The 27,298-nt window shown below is 37.5% G+C and overlaps 1 protein-coding gene across 2 annotated transcripts in view; it reads right to left on the minus strand.

The window, feature by feature from the left end:
• KNL1 (kinetochore scaffold 1) overlaps window positions 1-27,298 on the minus strand; it is a 72,469-nt gene that overhangs the window by 25,187 nt on the left and 19,984 nt on the right. For both annotated transcript variants that reach the window (XM_037056061.1, XM_037056062.1), the window contains 5 exons: window positions 21,259-21,311; window positions 20,781-20,814; window positions 20,202-20,239; window positions 6,464-6,516; window positions 369-5,396 (listed from right to left, as the gene is read on the minus strand). In XM_037056061.1, the coding sequence (XP_036911956.1) occupies window positions 369-5,396; window positions 6,464-6,516; window positions 20,202-20,239; window positions 20,781-20,814; window positions 21,259-21,311 (5,206 nt within the window). The remainder of the gene's footprint in view (window positions 1-368; window positions 5,397-6,463; window positions 6,517-20,201; window positions 20,240-20,780; window positions 20,815-21,258; window positions 21,312-27,298) is intronic.

A 27,298-nucleotide genomic window follows, 5' to 3' on the forward strand; every position in this document is an offset into this window, starting at 1 on the left:
ATCAACAACCACACCTAAAACAAAAGCACACTAAGAGGACAGCTAGATCAGGAGTGGAAACATAGAAATGGAGATCACATGGAGGGTTAGCAACAGGGGAGTAGGAGAAGGAGAAGGGGGGAGAAGGTACAGAGAATAAGTAGCATAAATGGTAGGTAGAAAATAGGAAGGGGGTAGGGCAAGCATAGTATGTGAAATGTAGAAGCTAAGGAATTGTGACACATGGACATGAACTAAAGGGAGGGAATGGTGGGGGAGGGGGTGTGCAGGGTGGAGGTGAATGAAGGGGGGGAAATGGCATAATGAATAAAATATATTAAAAAGAAGAAAAAAATCAAGAACATTCCTTAGTTCAAGACAGAGCTTACCTCCTGATCTTGTGTAGTATCAGTACACTTAATCTCCCTTTTTCTGATTTTTTTCTCATTCTGAATATCATCATCTTCTTGTACCCAGGATCTTTTTTGGCTATTGCAGGTTTCTTTCATTTTATTTTCAGGTGGTGAAATCTCTTTTTCATATGTCTTGATCAAAGATTTTTCCTCAGTTTCTATGCTAATAGAGTCTGAAGAATTAATCTCACCAGGATATATAGGAAGATTTTCCTCATTTATATACTGCGATGGACTTAAGTTCAGCTTAGCTGCAATAAATCCAATGCCTAAATCCTTATTGGAGACCAGCTGAGTTTCTAGGTGATTTAAATCAGTTGTGTCTGATGGAACCTGCTCCAGGTCATCAATACCAGTGACACTACAATTTCTTTTGTTTGGCAATCTGGGTAAAAATATTCCCAAAGAACATCTCCTCACTTTATCCTTTCCTAATGGTAGAGAGTTGGTTTCAGATCCATTATGAAAAAACTTATTTTCTTCATCTCTATCATTTTTAACATTGTTGGACACTGTGTTCGTATTACATATTTCTGTAGCTTGCACTCTACTGACATCATTATCTGCATTATTTACTAATTCAAGTAGTTGTTCTGGAACAGCTGATATACGGACAGTTTGTAAATCCAAAATTTGTTCAGTTTTCTTATTCAAATTATTCAGATTTGGTTTGCCACTACTAAAACTTGCAGTATTAGATGCAATGATAGGATCTGATGTTTCTTTAGGATTGGCATGAGTTTGAACTTGCTTAGTCAAGCCTGAGTTACTGCAGGAATCTATGGCTATATTACATTTAGCTGTTTGGATATTTTTCTTCGGTTCTTCTACATAGGCTACAGTAAACTGTTTCTCATTATTGAGCATTATGGACTTATTTTTACTCAATTCCTCTGTGGGTACAGAGGAATTTTTTGTAACAATATTTAAAGTCTTACTTTCACCTTTATTAACAACACTCTGTCCTTGTTGAGGTAATGGAGATGGCTGGGTTGAGAGATGAGGCTGAGAACCAATACAAACATCAACAAAGATCTGCTTTAAACTATGTTCTGCATTATGAACAAAGGTCTCCATCTGATCCTCTGTAAACTTAAGAGATACTTGCGTTGAGTCAAGTTTGGTCATGTTACTCAAATCTTGACCATACACTAAAGTTTGATTAGCTAATAGATTTTGGGGCTCCTTAATCAGATCTTGATCTTTGAGCACTGTTATAACACAGTCTGACTGTCCTTTGGTACCAGTTTGAGTAACTTTTTCCTTCTCTAACAAAGAACAAGAAGCAGAAAGGAGTCCCTCAGATTTCAAGTAATACTCACTGGCTAAATTATTTGCATAAGCAAGATCATTTTGCACTGGGCAATTACTGGCTTTCTCATCTTTATCACGTAAGGACATGACATTCCCCTCCAAATTATCAAAATAGGAAATAACATTAGGTAAACAGGAATAATTATTGCTGGGTTCACAAATAGCAGGTACACGACTGTTTGTAAAATCCACATTTCTTCTAGCTGTGCTACTTAAGTGGCAGCTTTCAAGTTTGGCTTTTTCCAATGTGTAGGCCTGGCCTACAACTCCCCCCCTGTCCTTTTCATCCACAGCAGTGCTATGGAATTTGACAATTTCTCTCTCACCTTGATCCCCAGAAAATGTATTAGAATAGGTTATCATATGATGCTTTTGCTCAGTGTGAAGAACAACTTTGTTTCCTACAGCCTGTACTTGTTTTTCAGTGATTTCTTGAACAGACCTACCATCCTCAGGAAAAGAAACACCCAAGGTTTTTCCTTCTGCTGTTCCAAAATTAGAGCACTCTTGAAGTATTTTCTCAGTGTCTGGACAATCAATGAAAGCATTATGGGACTTGGTGACTTCCATATCACTGTGATTATTGACAAACATTATAGTATTCTGCATAGGCTTACTGGTTATTTTAACCGGTGAGACAGTTTTACATTCTAAGGTAGTTGTGTGACTTCTAGTGATCTCCATGTCATCCTGCCCACATGTATAAAAAACAGTTTTAGAAGTTCCTGTCAAAGGCACCAAAAGGAAGTCTTCTCCATCTTCTAGGGCACTTTTGTTATTTATTTCCACTGTACAACTCTGGATGATATCCATGTCATTTTTATGATTACCTGATAATGCAATGGACTTGTCATTTTTGAATCTAAGGCTTTTCCTTCTTTGACTTATGTCTGACAGAGGTTCATTCAGAAATCCAGGCTTTGGTACATCTTTGTCATTTTTCCAAATGGTTGATGTAGACACTTCCATGTTACCATTAGCTATAACTGCTACAGCTTTCTCTATAGAACCACTATTAGAGCATTCCCTAGTCAGCTGGCTGACTCTTGCTGCTGAATTGTCACTTTTAACATTCTCTGGAAAGAAAACACTCTCCTCATAATGAGGAGTCACTGTTGATTTTCCTAGGCTTTTCTTTCTGGATAGTTCAAAGTCAGGTCTCTCTGGAAGCACAGTTCTTTCCTTTGCTTGGTAGTCAATAAAAACAGTGTGGGATTTTGTCATTTCTAGCTCATCATGATTACCTATAAACATTACAGTTTTGTCCACAGGCCTGGTACTTATTTCATCTGGTGGTACAGTTTCAAAGTCTATGGCAGTTGTGTGACTTTTAGTGACCTCCATATCATCCTGCCCACATGCATACAAAACAGTTTTAGAAGTTCCTGCCAAAGGCACCAAATGCGAATCAGGTTCATCTGATAAAGGTCTCTGATTTATTTCTAATGTATAACTCTTGGTGATGTCCATATCATTTTCATCACCCTCTGAAAATATAACAGTCTTATGAATTTTTAGTCTGTCAATACTTTTCCTTTCACAAATTTGGACATCTTGGTTTTCATTCAGAAATCCAGGTTTCTGTACACATTTGTCCTCCAATATATCCATATCATTAAAAATGAATACTGCAGATTTTTCAGTAGGAGTTTTATTATATTTTTCAACTTTTACAGCTTCATGTCTGATACTATTTTCTAAATTAGTCTTATCAAGTTCTTGTACTTCAGAAGGTCCAAATCCAATGACAACAGTGTGACTCTTGGTTAGATCCATATTTTGCTCCTCTTCTGAACAAATAATTATCTTGTCATGAGAACAGTCAAGGGCAGGATTGCCTAAACTTTTCCTCAGTGGCTCAGATGGTTTAGACTTCTGGCCTGGTACAGATTTTACTATATGACTGTCAACAGCAGTATTATGATTTTCCACAGCACATTGTCCTTCTGATGAAAACAGCTTTGTGGTAGGAAACATAGATTGCTCACATGACACAGTACTTCTACTATTCCCTAGGGATACTTGTTTATTAAAATCTCCACCAGAGTATGGTATATTATACTTTGCACTGTCCTGGTTAATACTGACTGACTGAGGAGAAACTTTATCAAGATAGAGTGAAATCTCCAAAACTGGATTGTCTTCTCTTCTCCAGGTGTCAGTTAGGAAGTTTTTAGATATTATGTTTGGTTGTTGGGATAGTTCAATACAACTTTTGGTCATTTTTTCTGATTCATTTAAAAGGCCATTGCTGTCAGAGTGAAACTTATTAATATCTTCAGATGCTAGATTATAAGATGCAGGAGAAGCTTGACTTCCCAAATTAGTTTTGTGACTTTTAGTCAAATCCTTATCTTCACCTGTGAAGATTACATTCTTTTTGCCAGTCAATGAAATAAACGAAGGATTTGCCAGGACCTGTTTTAATGTTTCCCTAGATACATCAAGAATTGAGCTACAGTTTACATTCAATTCTTTATCCTTTGACACAGTTATGTGATTTTGGAGCATCATTTCTTTTTCAGATATTGGTAGGGCTATCTGTACATCTTTCTGGTCTTGTTTAAAAATTTGATTATCTATTGCAACCGTGTGACTCTTGGTAATGTCCATGCTGTCTTCTCCTGAATATATTGTATTCTCTGTAAGAAGAGAGCTGGCATCTGGATTAGGATACATTTTGGCATAATTACTGTCATGCTTCAGCAAATTGTTTTCCTCTCTCGTACTTGAGAGACACTTGGTCAGTTCCATGGCATTATTACAACTAGAATACAAAAATGTCTTATAATCTTGAATTGCTGGACTGGAACATATAGATTCTGGGATCATAGCCAATGTACTGATATCTTGGTTAGAAGTCTGTGTGACCGTGTGAGTTTCTGTCCCAGTAATATTACTTCTGGTAATATGTACTTCACCTTTAGGGTTTAAGAAAGCATCTTGGAAAGCAGCATTTGGTTTATTCTCAAAGATGCTCTTTTTCTCTGAAGCTTTCGTTCTATAACCTGTGGTAACATCCATCATGACAGTCTGAGTTTGATTTTCAGTTTCAGATAAATTATCTGCTGAGGGTAAAATTTGTATAGTGTGGTTTCTTGTCAAGTCCATTAAGTCACTTCCATAAACTGTAATATCATCACTTTTAAACTCCCTTAAGCTAGCCTCACCGGATGTGGGAAGCAAATTCTGAATATTGGCTGTATGACAATGGGTGAAATCCATCTCATCATCTTGTTCTCTAAAGATTCTAGTCACATTACTGCCATTTTCATCTACCTGAAGGGATTCATGCATTTGATGTACAGAATAGGTCCTATTTGATTCTCTGGAATGAACAGATATCTCAGAATTTTCTTTATCAGGTCCTGTACAAGAAACATTAGATTTCCTTGTTTTCAATCTTTTTATGAAGTCGTTGAAATTTATTTTCTTTTCTGAATTAGTATTTTGATCCATGGAAAATTGTAATTCTTTTTTCATTCTTGAATCCTCAGTGTGAAGCTTTAAGTTAGCCAGGAAGGCTGTGGTATCTATCTTGGTGGACTTCTCATTTTTTGAACAATCTAAAAGGCCTTTGGTAATCATCACAGTGTGACTTGCTGTCAGGTCCATCTGGTTTTCATCTGAAAAGATGACTGTCTGGTCAAATGAATGTTTCTTTCCATGATTGTGTTCTATAACTGAAACCTATAATGAAACAAAACATCAAAAAATCAAATTAAATGCAGACTTTAAAAAAGGTATTTTACATGTGCTATATAAATACTCTTCAATGATGGTCTCATGATATTTTGGTGCATTTGAATCAATGGTGTGGTGTGTAGTAATTTGTTATAAGTTTTTTTCTAAAGACTTAGAATACTTTGTGTTTTCACACAAATTAAAAGTTCAAGGTTAATTATACATCCACTACAATGATGAAAAATAGAAAGGACTGACATTACCAAACCCAAATATAATGAAAATTCTAATCACTGATCATTCTAATTCTAATGACCTATCTAATCTAATTAGATAGGTCATTGTCATTCTAAATAAAAAAGACTTAGAAAGGGGTAAGTACATAATGACTAATTTATAACACATTCTGTACTTTTGGGAGTTAGGATTTTCTTTGAATCTAATGCACTGATTTTATTTGTGAGGATATGGTCAAACTTCTTGGTACTTAAAGTATGGTCCAATAGACCAGTATATTAATAACATCTAGGAGATTGTTAGAACTATATAATGTGAGGGCCCACATTAGATCTAGTGGATAAGAATCTATATTTTAACAAAATCCTGAGATGATTCATATGCCCATTAAAGTTTGAGAAGTCCTGATATAACTAATATATTTCCCTAATGTTTAAACTGAGAGTGATTTAATTTTCCCTAGCTAACTAAAAACGTAAGTTTTTACAACCCTGGGTGGTGTAGCTCAGTGGATTGAGCATGGGCCTATGAATCAAAGGATTGCCAGTTGGATTCCCAGTCAGGACACATGCCTTGGTTGAGGGACTGGTCCCCAGTCACGGGCAATGGAGAGGCAACCACACATTAATGTTTCTCTCCCTTTCTTTTCTCCCTTGCTTGCCCTCTCTCTAAAAATAAGTAAATAAAAATCTTTTTTTAAAGAAGTTTTTCCAGTCTATAGGTCCATTTTGGTAGGTGATCCCTGAATCATACCATTGCCATTAAATTTTGACTTTTTAAAAAGTTGTAGCTGTCAAGAGAAATTAAAATATGAAGGCACTTGCATGAACTCATACCTCTCTCTGTTGCATCTGGGTCTGAATGGGAGCACACAGCAAAGTGTTCATTCCTATTGGAAAAAAATTTAAAAAAGAAAAAACTATAGTCAATGACAAAAAAATGTACCACCAAGAGGATAACTTTCCATTTGTTAGGTTCTTCATCAGTTATAAGTATACTGGAGCCCTTATCAGCAGCTTTGCTTTTTGCAGTCATTCATGGTCAACCATGGTCTAAAAATATTAAATAGAAAATTCCAAAAATAATTCCTAAATTTTAAATTACATGCCATTCTGAGTAGCACAATGAAATCTTGAGTCAACTGGCTCCATCCTGCCCAGAACACTCATCAGCCCTTTGCCCAGCGTATCCAACACAGTACATGCTACCTGTCTGTTAGTCACTTAGTAGCCATCTTGGTTGTCAGGTCTACTGTGATGGTACTGCAGTGCTTGTGTTCAAAACCCCTTATTTTACTTACTAATGAACCTAGTCTAAGACTAGTGATGCTGACAATTAGAATATGCTTCCTTTAAGTGAAAAGATAAAATTTCTCCACTTTATAAGAATAAAAAAAGCTGTATGCTGAAGTTGCTAAGAACAACTCTATTTGTAAAATAGCTTAATTTATAAATTAAGCTTTATCATAGGTATGTATATATAGAAAAACACATAACTATATATAGTTTGATACTATCTATAATTACAGGCATATAACTGTGGATCCTGGAACATATTTTCCATGCACAAGGGGAGACTACTATATTTACTAAAGTTTTATTAGTTACTAAGTCCTTTGTAAGGACATAAGTATTAAAATTTCATTGACTTTTATTTTTTTTAAGATTTTATTTATTTATTTATCTTTAGAGGGGAAGGAGAGAAACATCAATGTATGGTTGCCTTTTGTGCATCCCCTGCTGGGAGTTGGCCTGCAGGGAACTGGACTGCAACCCAGGCATGTACCCTGACTGGGAATCGAACCGCGATCCTCTGGTTCGCAGGCCCGCGCTCAATCCACTGAGTTACACCAGCCAAGGCTAAAATTTCATTGACTTTTAATTGTCCCATTTTAGAGACAGAAATAGTTGCTGTATTCTTTGTGTGACTAAAGTATTTTTAGAATGTGGTGCAAATTTTAATGGTGGAAAGTTTAGACTACTTTTCCCTCCTCTTCTCCATTTTTTTAATTCCTTGGATAGTAGAGGTTACATGGTAAAGGGTACCAACTGATTAGACTGAAATGTTAGTGTACGATTTTGAAGCATCTTTTATTCTATGTTAAGAAATCTAGATCTTCCCGTAATAAAAGGTGCATCCTATTTAAAAAAATTTTAGATCTCTTCCAAAATGGCATAGGAGTAAATGGAAGTCACACTAACCTTCTGCCATGACCAATCTGGAATTACAATTAAATTGTGGAGAAATCACCCAGAACAAACAACTGAACAATAGCAAGAGAGAAGCCTTTAACCTCGGACAGACAGAAGAATCAGCTTCAGCACAATATGACTCGTAGAAAGTTCGGTAGAAACATGAGAGGGCTGGCTGGGTGCCCACTCAAATACGTAAGCTCCAGAGTGATACTTAAGCATCCAGTTGGATCCCCCTGAGAAGTGTGGGATCTAAACCCTAAGCTGGAATCCCCAGGCTAGAGTACCAGAGACTAAAACACAGATAATATCCTATGGCAAAAAGCAGCAGGATTGCTCTCTGACAGAGATGGATGGCTGGAGACACAGAGACCCATTTAAAGGGCCAATGCACAAATTTTCATTGATCCAGCAAAGAGGTGGGGGGCAGAGTGAGCTAGAGTTCCTGAGGAGAGACTAGGGACAAAAGCTTTGGGGAGAGAACTCAGAAAGTAGATGCCAGGATCCCAGTGATGAGTCACCCTCATATGGCAACAGCCATGGTGCTCAGGCAGACCATGCCTCTCTGAGTGTCAGCAGCCTGAGGGGAAACAATAGCCCCAACCCCAGGAGGAATTCTGTCCCACCTTATGGTGCTTAAGCCTGACTGCTGAGTGCAATTTGACTAGATTAAAAAATGAAGGAGGTAGCCACAGACAGTAGAGCCATGGAAATCGCAAACATGCTCCTGAAGTTCAGAGGGGATCAACATCTGACATCACCAGAGGTGGATCCAGAAAGAAGGAATAGTGGTAAATACTAGATGCTACCAAGACAAACTCCACCATGGTATTCTCCAGGATTTTCAATAATTTCTTTCCTGAATAGTTTTTTAACATTCATTTCCTGTACATCAAGTTTGTACATATTAAGTCACAAGATTTTATACTTTAGTTTATTTCAATTCACATATTTTGCCATTCCCTTCTCTTACCCCACTTTACCTTCTTCTTTCCTCTCATTATTTTCATTTTAAATTTTGTTTTCGCTGTTACTATAACTTGTTTCCATCCTGCACCCTTACTATTTCACCCCATCTAGTCCTTCAAACCAATTTTCTTGTCAGTGGTCATCTCACACCCTTTTTCCCACTCTTAAAATACCTGCACTCTCTACCTTTAGCAATCTTTGCTTGTTGTTGTGGATACAGTAGTTGTTGCATTTTTTCAGTGTTATCTCTAGATCTTCACTAATTTTGTATTTAAAATCTCAAGTTTTACCATTTCCCCTCCTACTCATTTTTGTCTCAAATGTTATTTATCATAGCTTAGTTTTTACTTTTTCCTTTCTTCTTTTTCTTTCATCCTTCCACTTTTCTCCTTTTCTTTTTCTTTTCATCTCAAATTTTATTTTTATCCTGTGTTGCCTGTTTTTCATTCCTCTTAGTACTCCCTCTACATCATCTCAAACTTACTTCCCATTCCTCTAGAAACTTTTCTTTCTTTTTTCCCTCTCCTATTCCCATTACACCTATATTAATTTTAGCTAATTTAAAAAAAATTTTAAATATAGATTTATTATGCTATTACAGTTGTCCCATTTTTCCCCCTTCACTCCCCTCCACCCTGCACACCCTCTTCCACCCACATCCCCCACCTTTAGGTCATGTCCATGTGTCATACTTACAAGTTCTTTAGCTTCTACATTTCCCATACTATTCTTACCCTGCCTCAGTCTATTTTCTACCTACCATCTACACTACTTATTCTCTGTACCTTCTCCCCCTCTCTTCCTGCCACCCCCGTTGCTAACCACTCATGTGATCTCCATTTCTGTGGTTCTGCTCCTGTTCTAGTTATTTGCTTAGTTTATTTTTCTTTTTGTTTTAGGTGTGGTTGTTAATAACTGTGAGTTTGCTGTCATTTTACTACACTTGTTTTTAATCTTCTTTTTCTTAGATAAGTCCCTTTAACATTTCATATAATAAGGGCTTGGTGATGATGAACTCCTTGAATTTGACCTTATCTGAGAAGCACTTTATCTGCCCTTCCATTCTAAATGAAAGCTTTGCTGGATAGAGCAATCTTGGATGTAGGTCCTTATTTTTCATGACTTGGAATACTTCTTTCCAGCCCCTTCTTGCCTGCAAGGTCTCTTTTGAGAAGTCAGCTTACAGTCTCATGGGCGCTCCTTTGTAGGCAACTGTCTCCTTATCTCTTGCTGCTTCTAGAATTCTGTCCTTCATTTTAATCTTGGCTAGTGTAATGATGATGTGCCTTGGTGTATTCCTCTTTGGGTCCAACTTCTTTGAGCCTCTCTGGGCTTCCTGGAAGTCTATTTCCATTGGCAGATTAGGGAAGTTCTCCTTTATCACTTGTTCAAATAACTTTTCCATTTGTTGTTCTTCCTGTGCTCCTTCTGGTACCTCTATGATTCAGATGTTGGAACATTTAAAGATGTCCTGGAGGTTCCTAAACCTCTCCTCATTTTTCTGAAAATTTTCTTCCTTCTTTTCTGTTTGGTTGCTTCTTTCTTCCTTCTAGTCCACTCCCTTGATTTGAGTCCCAGTTTTCTTCCCATCACTATTGGGTTCCTGTACATTTTCTTTTATTTCAATTAGTGTAGCCTTCATTTATTCATCTAATTTGTGACCAAATTCAACCAATTCTGTGAGCATCCTGATTACCAATATTTTGAACTGGGCATCTGATAAGTTGGCTATCTCTTCATCACTTAGTTGTATTATTTCTGGAACTTTGATCTGTTCTTTCATTTGGGCCATTTTTTGTCTTGACATGCCTGTTACATAGTGAGGCGTGGAGCCTTAGGTGTTGATCAGGATGGGGCAACCCATGTTCCTGGGTTGTTATGCTGTATGTGGGGCAGGGGTCAGAGAGGGAACAATGGTACTTGTTCCACTCTCTGCCAGATTTCAGTCACTTCCACTGCTTCCCCCAAGCAAACTGGCCCTGTCTGGTGCTTATTCCCAGGTGGGTGGGCTTGTGTACGTTTTAGGACCCTGTTGGTCTCTCCAACAAACTCTCCTGTCAGGCTGGGAGTTTCTCCTGGCATCTCAAACCCCACAGGTATTTTCAATTGGTGTTTTGAGGCTTTATTTCCCTGAGCTGGAACCCTGGGTTGGGCAGTCTGTCTTGCTTCCCAGTTTTGCCTGGTTTATCTGTACACAAATGTGGGACCGGCCATTCCACCAGCTGACTGTGCGCCATGCCCCTCCACAATCCACTGCCTTGCTGGGCCTGCCTGCTGCCGCCTTGTGAGCCCAGGTTCCGCCAGCCGCCACTTTGCTGCAAGTCCTCTCCACCTGGCCACCCGACTCTGCCTCTCTTACCAGTCTGGATAAATGTTTTCTCTTTAACTCCTTGGTTGTTGGATTTCCATACAGTTCAATTTTCTATCAGTTTTGGTTGTTTGTTTATTTCTAAATTTTTGTTGTCCTTATTTTGGTTGTATGAGGAGGCACAGTGTATCTACCTATGCCTCTGTCTTGGCCGGAAGTCTGATTTGTTGTTGATAGTGCTCTGGTGAATCTTTCTCTCCAATTTGGCTATTTTAAAATTATTTATTTACTCCCTTCCTCACCTTTTTCTTTTTTTTTTCTTTTAAAGATTTTAATTATTTATTTTTAGAGAGGGAAAGGGAAGAAGAAAGAGAGAGAAACATCGGAGTGCAGTTGCTTCTCATGTACCCCATACTGGGGACCTGTCCCACAATCCAGGCATGTGCTCTGACTGGGAATCAGACTGGCAACCCTTTGGTTCACAGGTTGGTGATTAATCCACTGAGCCACATCAGCCAGGGCCCCTTCCTTTTTCTTTCTCTCACTTCTACTTTAATTTCTGTTTAAACTTAGTACTATACACTTCTTTTCTCTTACTCTATTCTGCCTTCTTCACTACATTTTAAATTTATGATGTAAATTTTACTTTCTCTCTTCACATTCCTCTGATTCCCAATTCTTATTAGTACTCCTCCCTCTACCCTCTCAAAATCATTCTTCTTTCAGTAGGTAATCTCATATTTGTTCTCCTTTCTTATAATAGTCTTAATCTCTTTACACCCTTATTAATACTGGTTCATTTGCTGTTGATAGTAGGATTGCAGAGGAAAATATTTTTGCGGTTGTTGTTTTGCCTCCTGGGCTTTGTGTTTTTGTTCGGGCAGCGCTTGCACAACAGCATACAAGACATGTTGGGTGCAGTGACCCTCAGTTAACCAGCTGGCGGGAAAGACCCACCAAAGAACAGCCCAGTGAAAATCAAAACCCAATTACATCCAGAAATCCAATGTAAACGTCATAAAGGACATCCCAAGAGCATCAAGTTCAGGATATCAAGGAGATTGCCCCGCTGAATCTCAAAGGTCTCCTACCACCAAAAGTTCACACCACAAAGTCAGGAAGTCAAAACAGATCATTTTAAGAAGCAGAAGCAAATAAGAAGTGCCTCACAAATAATGAGAAGACAAAGAAACAGCCACCAATCAAAAGGAAAGAAAGAGTCCTCAAAGAGTGCTAAATGAAACAGAGGCAAGTCAACTATCAGATACTGAGTTCAAAACAACAGTTATAAGAAAGATCAATTAACTCAGTGAGAATTATCAAAAACTACAGGGAAGCTGCAAGGAACTTACTATAACTATATCAGCCTGAAAATGACACAGAAAGAACCAACATGAGCCAGGAACAAATGAAGAATACTATTTCTGAATGGAAAAATACAATAGAAAGACTCAAAAGAGGGCTAGCTGAGCAGATGATCAAATCAGCAAGCTGGAGGATAAGGTAGAAAAAACTCCCAAAAAGTACAAAAAAAGGGAAAGAGACTCAAAAAAGATGAAGAGGAGTTAAGGGAACTGCAGGACAGCATGAAACGTAGTAATATCCAAATAATAGGGACACCAGAAGGAGAAGAAGAGGAGCAAGGAGTAGAACACCTGTTTGGAAAAGTATTGATGGAAAATTCCCCTAATTTGGTGAGAGAAAAAGCCATACAAGTCCAGGAGACACAGAGGATCCCAAACAAGAGGAACCCAAAGAGGCCCACTCTAAGACACTCATAATTAAAATGGCAAAATTCAAAGACAAAGAAAGAATCTTAAAGGCAACAAGGGAGAAAAAGGAAGTAACACACAGGGGAGCCCTGATAAGACTAGCAGCTGACTTCTCAACAGAAACACTGCAAGCCAGAAGGGAATGGCTACAAATATTGCAAGTAATAAAAGGCAAAGGCCTGCAACCAAGACTACCCTAGCCAGCAAGGCTATCAATTAAATGCATGGTGAAAGCAGGAGTTTCCCAGACAAAAGACAGCTAAAAGTATATACCCACACCAAACCAGCATTGCAAGACATACTAAAGGGACTGTGCTAAGATGAGGAAAAAGGGTGAGAGTAAGAGGAACACAGCTACAAAGGGGGTAAAATGGCAATGAATAAGTACCTGTCAATAATAACCTTAAATGTAAATGCTCCAATCAAAAGACACAGGATAGCTGAAAGGATAAGAAAACATGATCCACACATATGCTGCCTACAAGAGACCCACCTTGGAACAAAAGACCTACACAGACTGAAAGTGAAAGGTTGGAAAAAATATTCCAAGCAAATGAACAGGAAAAAAAGCCAGAGTAACAATACTTCTATCAGACAAAATAGACTTCAAAACAAAAGCCATAAAAAACACAGAAGGACACTTTATAATAATACTCAAGGGAAGAATCCATCAAGGAGACACAAATACAGGGGAGGGGGGTGGAAAAAAAAGACACAAATACTGTAAACATATACGTACCCAACACAGGAGAAGCCAAATATATAAGAAAAATCTTGGAGGACTTCATCAAAGATATAGATATCAACACAATTATAGTAGGGGATTTTAACACCCCAGCATCAACAATGCATAGATCTTCCAAACAAATAAGTATATTTTGGAACTGAATGACGCATTAGATCAAATGGACTTAGCTGATATCTATACAGAATCCTTTCATCCCAAAGATGCAAAATACACCTTCTTTTCAAATCCACGTGGAATATTTAAAGACAGACTACATAATAGGACACAAAACAAGCCTCAACAAATTCAAGAAAACTGAAATCATATCAAGCATTTTCTTGGACCACAAGGGCCTAAAACTAGAAACCAACCTCATGGAAAAAACTCAAAAACATTCAAACTCATGGAGACTGAACAGCATGCTATTAAACAATGAATGAGTTAATAATGAGATCAAAGAAAATATCACAAAGTTTCTTGAAACAAATGAGAATGAACACACAACAGTCCAAAACCTATGGGACATGGCAAAGCCAGTCCTGAGAGGGAAGTTCATAGCAATAGAGGCCTACTTAAAAAAAGATAGAAACGTTTAAAAGAAATAGCCCAATCATACATCTACGAGAACTGAAGGAACAATAACAAAGCCCAGAGCGAGTAGAAGGAAGGAAATAATCAAGATTAGAACAGAATTAAATGACATAGAGACTAAAATAGCAATTCAAAAGTCAATAAACCCAGGAGCTTGTTCTTTGAAAAGATAAACAAAATTGACAAGCCTTTAATGAGACTTATCGAGATAAAAAAGGAGAGAACCCAAATAAATAAAATAGAACTGAAATAGGAGAAATTACAACTGTTACCACAGAAATGCAAAGGATTATAAGAAATTACTACAAACAAATATATGCCAAGAAATTTGAAAACCTGAGTGAAATGGACAAATCTCTAGAAACATATAGTCTTCCAAAAACTGAATCATGAAACAGCAGCAAGCCCAAACAGACCAATAACAGCTGGTGAAATTGAAGCAGTAATGAAAAAACTCCCAGCACACAAAAGCCCTGGACCAGACAGTTTCACAGGAGGATTTTACAAAATATTTAGGGAAGAGCTAACGCCTATCCTTCTCAGACTATTCGAAAATATCTAAGAAGAGGGAAGATTCCCAAACTCTTATTGTGAGGCCAGCATCATCCCAATCCAAAAACTAGATAAAGACACAACAAAGAAAGAAAATTACTGGCCAGTATCGCTGATGAACATAGATGTTAAAATTCTGAACAAAAAATTGGCAAACTGCATCCAGCAATACATTAAAAAGATCATACACCGTGATCAAGTGGGATACATTCCAGAGATGCAAGGATGGTATGATATTCACAAATCAATAAATGTAATACATCACATAAAATGAAACACAAAAAATCACATGATCATATTGATAGATGTGGAAAAAGGATTTGATAAGGTATAGCATCCATTTATGATAAAAACACTCAGTAAAGTGGGAGTAGAAGAAGCATACCTCAACATAATAAAGGCAATATATGAAAACCCTACAGCCAACATCATACTCAATTGGCAAAAACTAAAAGCTTTCCCACTAAGATCAGGAACAAGACAAGGATGTCCACTTTCACCATTTCTCTTCAACATAGTATTGGAAGTCCTAGCCACAAGGATCAGACAAGAAAAAAAATAAAAGGCATCCAAATTTTAAAAGAGAAATAAAACTGTCATTATTTGTAGATGACATGATGGCGTACACAGAAAACCCTCAAGACTCCTCCAAAAACTACTTGACCTTGTAAGTGAATTTGGCAAAACAGTGGGATACAAAGTCAGTATTCAGAAATTTAAGGCATTTTTGTACACCAGCAATGAAATACCAGAAACAGAAATCAGGAAGAAAATCTCATTTGCGATAGCAACATGAAAAATAAAGTAACTAAGCCCTGGCTGGGGTAGCTCAGTGGATTGAGCACGGGCCTGCGAAACCACACGATCGCAGTTTGATTCCCAGTCAGGGCACATGCCTGGGTTGCAGGCCGGTTCCCTGCAGGCCAACTCCCAGCAGGGGATGCATGAAAGGCAACCATACATTGATGTTTCTCTTCCTCTCCCCTTCCCCTCTAAAGAAATATAAATAAAATATTTTTAAAAAAAGAAAAATAAAGTAACTAGAAATAAACCTAACAAAGAACGTAAAAGACCTGAACTCAGAAAACTACATAACAGTGAAGAAAGAAATTAAGAGAGACACAAATAAATGGAAGCATATACCGTGTTCATGGACTGGAAGAATTAACATCAGCAAAATGTCCATATTACCCAAAGCAATTTACAGATTCAACACAATCCCTATTAAAATACCAATGACACATTTCACAGATGTAGAACAAACATTTCAAAAATTTTTATGGAACCATAAATGACGCTGAATAGCCTCAGCAATTTCGAGAAAGAACGAAGTTGGAGGGCTCACAATACCTGATATCAAACTGTATTACAAGACCACTATAATCAAAACAATCTTGTACTGGCATAAGAAAACAGACACATAGATCAATGGAACAGAATTAAAAACCTAGAAATAAACCCAGGTCTCTATGGTCAATTAATACTCAACAAAGGAGGCAGAAGCATAAAATGGAGTAAAAATAGCCTCTTCAACAAATGATATCAGGGGATCCGGACAGCTATATGCAAAGAATGAAACTCAATCACCAATTTACACCATACACAAAAATACCACAAGACAGATAAAAGACTTAAATAAAAGTTGTGATACCATAAAAATCCTAACAGAGAATATAGGCAGGAAAATTTCAGATATTCCACTCAATAATATTTTTACCATTATATCCGTAGAGCAAGAAAAGAATAAATAAATGGGACTACAACAAATTAAAAAGCTTCTGCATGGCTAAACAAAATATCAGCAAAATGAAAAGGAATCAACCATAAGGGAAAAATTATTTGCCAACGTTACCTCTGATAAGGGTTTTTATCTCCAAAATTTATAAAGAACTCACATGACTCCACACCAGGAGGACAAAGAATCCAATTAAAAATGGGCAAAGAAACCAGAGGATTGTGGTTCAATTCCCAGTCAGGGCACATGCCTGGGTTGCAGGCCAGTTCACAGCAGGGGGCGCACTAGAGGCAACCATACATTAATGTTTCTTTCCCTCTCTCCTACCTCTCTAAAGATAAATAAATAAAATCTTTAAAAAAAAATTTTTTTTTAGATTTTATTTATTTATCTTTAGAGAGGAAGGGAAGGAGAGAAGGAGAGAAACATCAATGTATGGTTGCCTCTCGTGAGTTCCCTGCTGGGAACTGGCCTGCAACCCAGGCATGTGCCCTGACTGGGAATCGAACCGTGATATTCTGGTTCGCAGGCCTGCACTCAATAAAAAATAAAATCTTTAAAAAATTATTTTAAAAAAACGAGCAAAGACCTGAACAGACACTGCTCCAAGAGGGCCCAGTGTACACATGAAAGGATGCTCAGCATCACTAGTCATCACAAAGATGCAAATTAAAAGGACAATGAGATACCACTTCACACCAGTCAGAATGGCTGTAGTAAGCAAATCAATAAACAAGTGCTGGAAAGGTCGTGGAGAAAAGGGAACCCTAGTACACTGTTGGTGGCAATGCAGATTGGTGCAGCCACTGTGGAAAACAGTATGGAATTTCCTCGAAAAAGTAAAAATGGAACTACCTTTCAATGCGGCAATTCTACTACTGGGATTATTCCCTACGAATCCTGAAACACTAATTCAAAAGAACCTATGCACCCCAATGTTAATAACAGAGCAATTTACAATAGCCAAGAGTTGGAAACAGAGTAAATGCCCATCAGTAAATAAGTGGATCAAAGAATTGGTACATTTACACAATGGAATACTACACAGCAGAAAGAACTCCTATCCTCCACAAAAGCATGGCTGGAACTGGAGAGGATTATGCTAAATGCAATAAAGCAGGGGGTGAAAGACAAATACCGTATGATCTCACCTATAAGTGGAACCTAATCAACAAAATAAAGAAGTGAGCCAAATAGAATCAGAGACATGGAAATAAAGAACAAACTGACAGTAACCAGAAGGGAGGGAAGAGGGGTATAACGGAAAGAAGGGGAAGGGTTGTCAAGGAACATGTATAAAGGAACAAGGACAAAGACAATGTGCGGGGGGGGGGGGGGGGGGGGGGGGGGGGGGGGGACTGAGTNGGGGGGGCGGGGGGGAGGGGACTGAATGTGAGAGTTGGGGGTGGGTGAGGTGGGGGAGAGTAATGAGGAGAAAATGGGGACAACTGTAAATGAACAAGAATAAAAAAAAGCTCTAGACCTGGTTGGTGTGGCTCAGAGGATTGAGCACCAGACTGCAAACCAAAGGGCTGCTGGTTCAATTCCCAGTCTAGGGCACATGCCTTGGTTGTGGGCCAAGTCCCCAGTAGGGGGTGCTTGAGGGGCCACCACACAATGATGTTTCTGTCCCTCTCTTTCTCCCTCCCTTTCCCTCTGTCTAAAAATAAATAAATTAAATCTTTTTTAAAAGATTAATTTAATTTAATCTTTTTTCTCCAGAGGAGAAAAAAGTAGATTCAAGAGAAGATAAACCAATAAGGAAACTACTGTAATAGTTCAGATACAACACAATGAGAATTTGTTAGGGCAAGACCCAATAAGAATGGAAATAAAGAATAGATGCAAGACATTTTAGAATTAAAATATAAAGGTTTAGGTAACAAATTGGACTTTAAAAATACAGAATTGAAGATGGTATAATAAAAAAAATACATTAAAAAATACTTAAGTTTAGCCCTGGCTGGTGTAGCTCAGTGGATTGAGTACGGGCCTGCAAACCGCACGATTTCGGTTCGATTCCCAGTCAGGGCACATGCCTGGGTTGCAAGCCAGTTCCCAGCAGGGGACTCAAGAGAGGCAACCATACATTGATATTGCTCTCCTTCTCTCCTTCCCTTCTTCTCTAAAGATAAATAAATAAAATCTTTTAAAAAAATACTTAAGTTTAAAGGCATATCTTTAGAACATTTTTTAAAGAGTTTATGGCAACCTTGATTAAACATGATGATGAGTTACAGACTTTTTATTAGGAGCCTTATTTATTTATCAAGTTTCCACAAATTTATTCAAGAAATATTGCTTCACAACCTATTATGTGTCCCCAAACAACTATTTACTAAAATACAAAGGAAAGACAAACTTTCTGAACTCAAAGAGTTTCTAATTTAGCAAGAGCCAGAAGTAAGTACCAAACTACAATGTGATAAATTCTACAACAGATTGCAAAATAAAAGGAGTGTTGTGATAGCACAGGACACCATGACTAATGGTGTTTAAACCAGTACTACTCAGTGTATGGTGTTGGTCTGTGAACAGCTGGTTCACAGAACTTGCAGCTAATGTAAATTACATAGTATTTCCTTCATCAAGAAAGCTTTGCTAGGAAAAAATGTCACCTAAACTAAACAGTAGTTTACTGCCACAGTTGATTTACAGTCCAATGGAAGTCCTTCTCTCATGGACTGTAACAGTTTGTGGACTGGTTACTCTGTTCTTATCTTCACATGAGGACATTTTTTATTGCTTTTAGAGAGAGAAGAAGGGAGAGAGAAAGAAGCATTGATGTGAAAGAAACATTGATCGGTTGTCTCCCTGTATACACCCAGACCTGGGATCATTGAACCTTGGCCAGGGGAACAAACCTGCAATCTATCTCGTGCCCTGAATAGGAATCAAACCCACAACCCTTCAGTTATGGGATGATGCTCCAACCAAATGAGCCACACCAACCAGGACAGACTGGTTACTCTGAATAGCACTGAAATTAAGCTAAGTTAAGTAAAAAATGACAAGACTGCTAGGCAAACTGTAGTAGGAAAAGCACTTTAGGTATAGGAAACAGCAGTTTCAATAAAAACAGACAGGAAAAAAGTCCACATGGGGAACTTCAAATAGTTCTTCATGGGCTAGAGGAAAGGACATCTATAAATAAAGGAAATAAGGTTGGAGAAGATGGCAAGCCAAGTCACAAAGGCCTTTCTAAGTCTATGCTGAGGAGTGTGGGTTTTATCCTGGAAGCAAAAAAAGTGTCATTAAATAATTTTAAGCCGGAAGGTAATATGATCTCATTGAGAAATACATAAAATAGATTAGAAAGATAAGAAACTAAATAAAATAGCCCCAGAAAGAATAATAGGAACTTGAATTCAAACAATGGCAAGAAGGCATATAGAAAAATAAAAGATTTACAAGATATACAGAAGACAGGACAGAAAGAGAGTGGGGCCAATAGATATAGGGAATGAAGCAAACTTTTTAAAAATTAAAAAAATGACTCAATGCATGATTTGAGTAAGTAAATGAGTGGGAGTCTAAGACAGAGAAAATGAGAAGAGCAGATGTGGAAAAAATAAAGTAAATATGTGAAATTTTAAATGGAAAATTTTGTGTAGATCACACAGCTCTCTTCATACTTTCTTTTTCATGCTACTTTTAGCTACTACTTATCAAGGTATCTGGATAAAAAGAAAGGTATATAATAAGAAAAGTATTCTGATCATACTCACCAGTAATCTCACAGTAATTATCTTCTGGATTATTATTCCTAAAATTTAAAAAGTGTTTTAAAAAACCGTACCTCAAATAATTAACAAGAATCATAACACTGAATAATAATGCCAATTACATTCTACAATTTATTCCCACTAGCAGTAAGTGATTAGCAATAATGGATTGAATGAAAAATTATATCTCAATCAATCTGGTCTTAAGTTTTCAAGATAAGTATCTTTTCATTTGTTCAAGAGGTACTGGCATTCACCTTCTTATGTATTAACATTATAAAAATAAATTTCATTTAAAAATCTCTAGATTAACATTTCTTCCTTTATACTAGCTTATATATTTAAGGATTTAAAAATGAAAGAGTGTTTCATCACTCTGTTAAAAGAATAAGCTCACAATGCACATACTTATCAGATGTAAGTCTATTAAATTTGCAAAAAAAAGAGTTTCTTTATTCCTAAATATTCCTCAAAAGGGGCACAAAACTAAAAAACAAAAAGAATATTAATTTAAAAATCTCTTTATGTATTAGGACTAAACAGCTTTTAAAATATAATTTGAATCATATTTTCTTTACTTACTGCATAAACAGAATATTTTCTCTTGCTTCTGTTTCTAAAAATAAAATAAAATTTAAAAATTTTCAAGGATAAACTGATAAAGGATTAGAAAAATTGCATAAGGACATAACACCAATTTAAAAAACTGTCCCCCCATACCTCAAGTTATACTGTTTTAGCAATAAGATAAAAAATAAGTTATATCAATTATTGGGTTAGAAACCCACAGTAAATTTTTTAAAAGATTTTATTTATTCATTTTTAGAAAGAGGGGGAGGGGAGGAGAAAGAGAGGGAGAGAAACATCAATGTATGGTTTTCTGGTGTGCCCCCTACTGGGGACCCAGCTGACAACCCAGGCATGTGCTCTGACTGAGAATTGAACTGGCAACCCTTTGGTTCCCAGCCCACATTCAGTCCACTGAGCGACACCAGCCAGGGCTATCCATAGTAAAATTTCATAAAATGCAGAATTAGCAGGGATTACATTAATATATTACCTGCAATTTCTGACTTTCTCACTATTTTCATATGAGATTCTGCTTGGAATACCCTAGAAAAGAAAACAAAGATTAATGAATATCTGCAATTTTTAATTAGAACACTATAGTACTAATTTATGTTTTTCTAAAATATATTTTATTGATTATGCTATATAGTTGTCCCACCCCCCACCCTTTATTCCCCTCTGCCCTGCACACCCCCTCACACCTGCATTCCCCACTTTAGTTCATGTCCATGGGTCATACATATAAGTTCTTTGGCTTCTACATTTCCTATACTATTCTTAACCTCCCACTGTCTATTTTCTGCCTACAGTTTATGCTATTCATTCTCTGTACCTTTTCCCCCTCCCACTTATAACTCTCCATGTGATCTCCATTTCTGTGATTCTGTTCCTGTTATAGTTGTTTGCTCAGTGTTTGTTTTGGGGTTAGGTTCAGTTGTTAATAACTGTGAGTTTGTTGTCATTTTACTGTTCATATTTTTTATCACTTTCCTTTTCTTAGACAAATTCCTTTAACATTTCATGTAATAAGGGCTTGGTGATAATGAACTCCTTTACCTTTACATTGTCTGGGAAGCACTTTATGTGTCCTTCCATTCTAAATGAGAGCTTTGCTGGACAGAGCAATCTTGGATGTAAGTTCTTGTCTTTCATGACTTGGAATACTTCTTTCCAGCCCCGTCTTGCCTGTAAGGTCTCTTTTGAGAAATCACCTGACAGTCTGATGGGCACTCCTTTGTAGGTGACTGTCCCCTTATCTCTTGCTGCTTCTAGAATTCTCTCCTTCATTTTAACCTTGGCTAATGTAATGATGAAGTGCCTTGGTGTGTTCCTTCTTGGGTCCAACTTCTTTGGGACTCTTTGAGCTTCCTTGATTTCCTTTGGAAGTCTATTTCCTTTGCCAGACTGGGGAAGTTCTCCTTTATTATTTGTTCAAATAAGTTTAAATTTCTTGCTCTTCCTCTTCTTCTGATACCCCTATGATTCAGATGTTGGAACATTTAAAGATGTCCTGGAGGTTCCTAAGCTCCTCCTCATTTTTTTGAATTCTTGTTTCTTTATTCTGTTCCAGTTGGATGTTTCTTTCTTCCTTCTGATCCACATCATTTATTTGAGTTCCAGTTTCCTTTCTGTCACTGTTGGTTCCCTATACATTTTCCTTTATTTCACTTAGCATAGCCTTCATTTTTCCTCTAATTTGCGACCATATTCAACCAATTCTGTGAGCATCCTGATTGCCAATGTTTTGAACTATGCATCTGACAGGTTGGCTATCTGTCACTTAGTTATATTTTTTTCTGGAGCTTTGATATGTTTTCATTTAGGCCATTTTTTTTTGTCTCAGTGCACCTGTTATGTAGTAAGGGGTGGAGCTGTAAGTGTTCACCAGGGTGGGCAACCCATGTCACTGAGTTATGATGCTGTATGTGGGGGAGGGGTCCAAGAGGGAACAGTGCCGCTTACTCCGTTCTATGCCAGTTTTCAGTCACTTTCCCCGCTACCCACAATCAAATTGGGCCCTTCTGATGCTGATTCCCAGATGGGGGGGTTTGTTCTAGCACCCTGTGGGTCTCTCCAATGAACTCTCCTGTGAGGCTGGGAGTTTCTTCCACTGTCGCCTTAACCCTCTCAGAGTTAAGAGGCCTTGAGGTTCTATTTCCCTGCACGGGAACCCTGGGTTGCATGATCTATCTCACTCACCAGTTGTTCTTCTCAGTTTATCTGCACATGAATGTGGGACTGCCCAGTCCACAATTTGCTGCCTCGCTGTGTCTAACAGCTGCCACCTTGCTGCGAGTCTTCTCCACCTGGCTGCCTGTCTCCGCCCCTCCTACTGGTCTAGATTAATATTTCTTCTTTAATTCCTTGACTGTCAGATTTCCACACAGTTTGATTTTCTGTCAGTTCTGATTGTTTTTGTTTTTAAATTTGTTGTGTCCTTCTTTTGGTTGTGTGAAGAGGCACAGAGTATCTACCTATGCCTCCATCTTGGCCAGAAGTCTAGATAGCTAATTTATGTTGTTTTTACATCAACATAATAAAGGCCATATGTGACAAACCCACAGCTAACATCATACTCAACAGGAAAAAACTAAAAGCATTTCTCTTAATATCAGAAACAAGACAGGGATGTTCACTTTCACCAATCTTAGTAAACACAGTATTAGAAGTCCTAGCCATAGCAATAAGACAAGAAGAAATAAAGGCATCCAAATTGGAAAAAAGTAAAACAGTCATTATATGCAGATGACATGTCACTGTATATAGAGATCCCTAAAGAGTCCACCAAAAATCTCCTAGAACTGATAAATAAATTCAGTAAAGTAGGAAGATACAAAATAAATACCCCAAATCAGTTGCACTTTTATACACCAATACATAACAAACTACCAGAAAGGAAAACTAAGAAAACAACCCTATTTACAATTGTGTTAAAAATAAATAATACTTAGGAATAAAGTAATATATCTAGGAATGAATTTAACCAAGGAGGTAATAAAAAATTATAAAACATTGAAGAAAGAAATATATATCTTTATATATATAAAGATATGTACCTACCAATTATGTTTCTTAATCCTTGCATCTTTCCCCCATTCTCCTCTTTCCCCCTCCCAGCTGATAACCCTCCAAATGATCTTTATACCTATGATTGTGTCCTTGTTCTGCTTGTTTACTTCGTTAGTTTAGATTCAGTTGTAGATATTTTTGAATTTGTTGCCATTTTAATGTTCATCATTTTGATCTTCAAAGTAGAAATCCCTTTAACATTTCATGTAGTAATGGCTTGGTGATGATGAACTCCTTCAGCTTTACATTGTCTGGGAAGCACTTTATCTGCCCTTCCATTCTAAATGTTAGCTTTGCTGGATAGAGTAATCTAGGTTGTAGGTCCTTGCTATTCACCACTTTGAATACTTCTTATCAGTCCCTTCTAGCCTGCAGAATTTCTTTTAAGAAATCAGCTGACAGTCTAATGAGAACTCCTTTGTAGATAACTCTCTGTTTTTCTCTTGCTGCTTTTAAGAGTCCCTCTTTAACCTTAACCTTTGGCATTTTAATTATGATGTGTCTTGGTGTGGTCCTCTTTGGGTCTAACTTGTTTGAAAATCTGTGCTTCCTGGACTCATATGTCTATTGCCTTCATCAAATTAGGGAAGTTTTCTTTCATTATATTTTCAAATAACATTTCAATTTCTTGCTTTTTCTCTTCTCCTTCTGGTATCCCTATGGTTCAAATGTTGATATGATTGGAGATATCCCAGAGGCTCCTTATACTATCCCCCCATCTTTTTTTCAATTCTTTTTTCTTCTTGCTGTTCTAGTTGAATACTTATTTCTCCCTTATGTTCCAAATTGTTCATTTAAATCTGAGCTTCATTCCCTCCACTTAGTTCCCTGTAGATTTTCCTCTATTTCACTTAGTGTAAATTTCATTTCTTCTTGGGTCTTTTTTTATGTTGCTGCCATACTTAATGAGTTCTTTGAGTATCCTTATCACCAGTGTATTGAACTCTGCATCTGATAGGTTGGCTATCTCCATTTTGTGTAGTTATTTTTCTGGGGTTTTGTTCTGTTCTTCCGCTTAGCCATATTTCTTACCTCCTCAATTTAGCCACCTCCTTGTGTTTTTTTCTGTGTATTAGGTAGAGCTGCTTTGACCACCTGTCTTAGCAGTGCGGCTTATTGTAGAAAAGGCAACTGTAAATTGTGTAGGGCAGAGCCTTAGGTAATCGTCAGGGTGGGGCAACCTGATTGACTGCTTTGTGGCTCTGTGTGAAGGGACAATACTGCTCCTGGCTTCTGGAGGTATGCCCGGTTTCCAGTCACTTCACCCACTTCCCATATACAACTGGGGCCTTTCCAGCTGTTGCCCTGGTGAATTCCAGAGGGGCTGGGTCTGAATACATTCTTAGTCTGTGTGGGCCCTTTATGCAGAGTCTCCTGAAAATCCAGCAGTTTCTTCCACTTCCCCAACCCCACTGGTTTTTACTGCCAGAAGTTACGGAGATTTATCTTCCTGCTGCTGAAACTCTGGGCTGTGCAGTCTGGCCTGGGCCTGGGATCACGCCCTCCATGGTATCCCTCCCTATTTTTATCCATCACACATGAATGTGGGGCCACCATTCCAACACAGCTGTCTCTCTGTGCCCCAGCATATCTCTGTGCCTCTCAACCCATCACCACATCTCCACCCTGCCTACCCATCTGGATGAATGTGGCTTCTTTAAATCCTTGATTGTTGGACTTTCATACAGCTTGATTTTGATAGTTCTCTGTGTTATTTGTTTGGAGGTTTAGCTATAATTCTTTCTGTGGTTGCAGAGGAGGTGAAGCATGTTTACCTATTCCTCCATCTTGACTGGAAGTATTCTTCGATGACTTGTTATTAACAATTCAGATAAGTTGGACTCTGAAGGAAGGGATTCCTTTTCCTTGGGATGATTAAGAGCAAATTTCATGCTGAAGTAGCATTTGATATCTCCTTTGAGGAATGTGACCAGTTTATTTTCATTCTGCTAATATTAAGTATTATTCATTTTGTAAGCATACTGTGTGCCAAGCACTGTGCTATGTTCTTTATGTGCAATTTTAATCATTATAACAATTACTGTCCTGTTTTGCAAATGTACATATTGAAAGTCATAAAGTTTAAATAGCTACTAAGGTCATATAACTGATATGTGGCAGAGCCAAGATGTAAACTCAACCTGTTTGACCTCAAAACATGAACTTGTAATTACAAAGCTGTACTTGAAACAACCTTTTTAAAAATGATTTACAATAGAACAGTAGGAACCTTTTTATTCAGTATGAATAGGATCAGCAATTGATCAATTAATTAAAATTATCTTTAAAAAATAGCCCTGGTGGGTGTGGCTCAGTGGATTGAGTACCAGCCTGCAAACCAAAGGATCACCAGTTTGATTCCCAGTCAGAGCACATGCCTGGGTTGCAGGCCAGGTTCCCCGTGGGTGGGTGGGTGGGTGGGGCATGTGTGAAACGTAACCACACATTGATGTTTCTCTCCCTCTCTTTCTCCCTCCTTTCCCCTTTGTCTAAAAATAAATATATAGAGACTTTAAAAAATTAAATTATCTTTAAAAAATAACACTGACACATATCATACTAATAATATTTTAAATCTTAAACATTAATTTGCAAATTTCCTTATATCAATCTGAGATCTTTGAGTGTGGATCTACTGGTACAATTTTAGTGTATTTATAATGTCTTTAAGCACACTTTAACAGAGAATCCTTCTAAATTTTTATGATTAACTTCCCTTTTATCTTGTCTCATCCATACCAAATTTGAAAGCACTTTCAAAAACAAATTCACCTTTATTACCCTGACCGGTGTGGCTCAGTTGGTTGTGCACTGTGCCACAAAGCAAAAGGTTGCTGGTTTGATTTACAGTCAGGGCGGATGCCTGAGTTGTGGGCTGGGTCTCTGGTCAGGGCACATTTGAGAATCAACCGATCTATGTTTACCTCTCTCTCTTTGACTCTCCCTAGCCCCCTCTCTAAATTAGGTGGCAGTTTTAAGAGAGCTTTTACCATACTTGTTTCCTATATCTTTTTTACTATACTTGTTTTTATGTCTAGAATCCTGGGATTCTTTAAATTAAATTTATTGCGGTGAAATTGGTTAATGAGATTATATAGGCTTCAAGTGCACAATTCTGTATAGTGAGTGCATTGTGTGCTCACCACCCAAAATTTAGTCTCCTTCCATCACCATATATTTGACCCCTTCTACCCTCTTCAACCTCCCCCGACCCTGATCCTTTTTCAATTGCTCTATTTCAGCGATTTTCAACCTTTTTCATCTCATAGCACATAAACTAATTACTAAAATTCTGTGGCACACCAAACACAAGAAAAACTAGGTATAATTTTGATTAATTTACAAAAATAATAGTAATTTAATTACCTATCCTTTTTGCTCCAAAATTACTTTAAAAAAAAAGATCTTATTTATTTATTTTTAGACAGAAGGAAAGACAGGGAGAAAGAGAAGGAGAGAAA

Source organism: Sturnira hondurensis, unplaced genomic scaffold, assembly GCF_014824575.4.
Source record: "Sturnira hondurensis isolate 20B ecotype Veracruz unplaced genomic scaffold, ASM1482457v3 Scaffold0008782, whole genome shotgun sequence".
NCBI lineage: Eukaryota > Metazoa > Chordata > Mammalia > Chiroptera > Phyllostomidae > Sturnira > Sturnira hondurensis.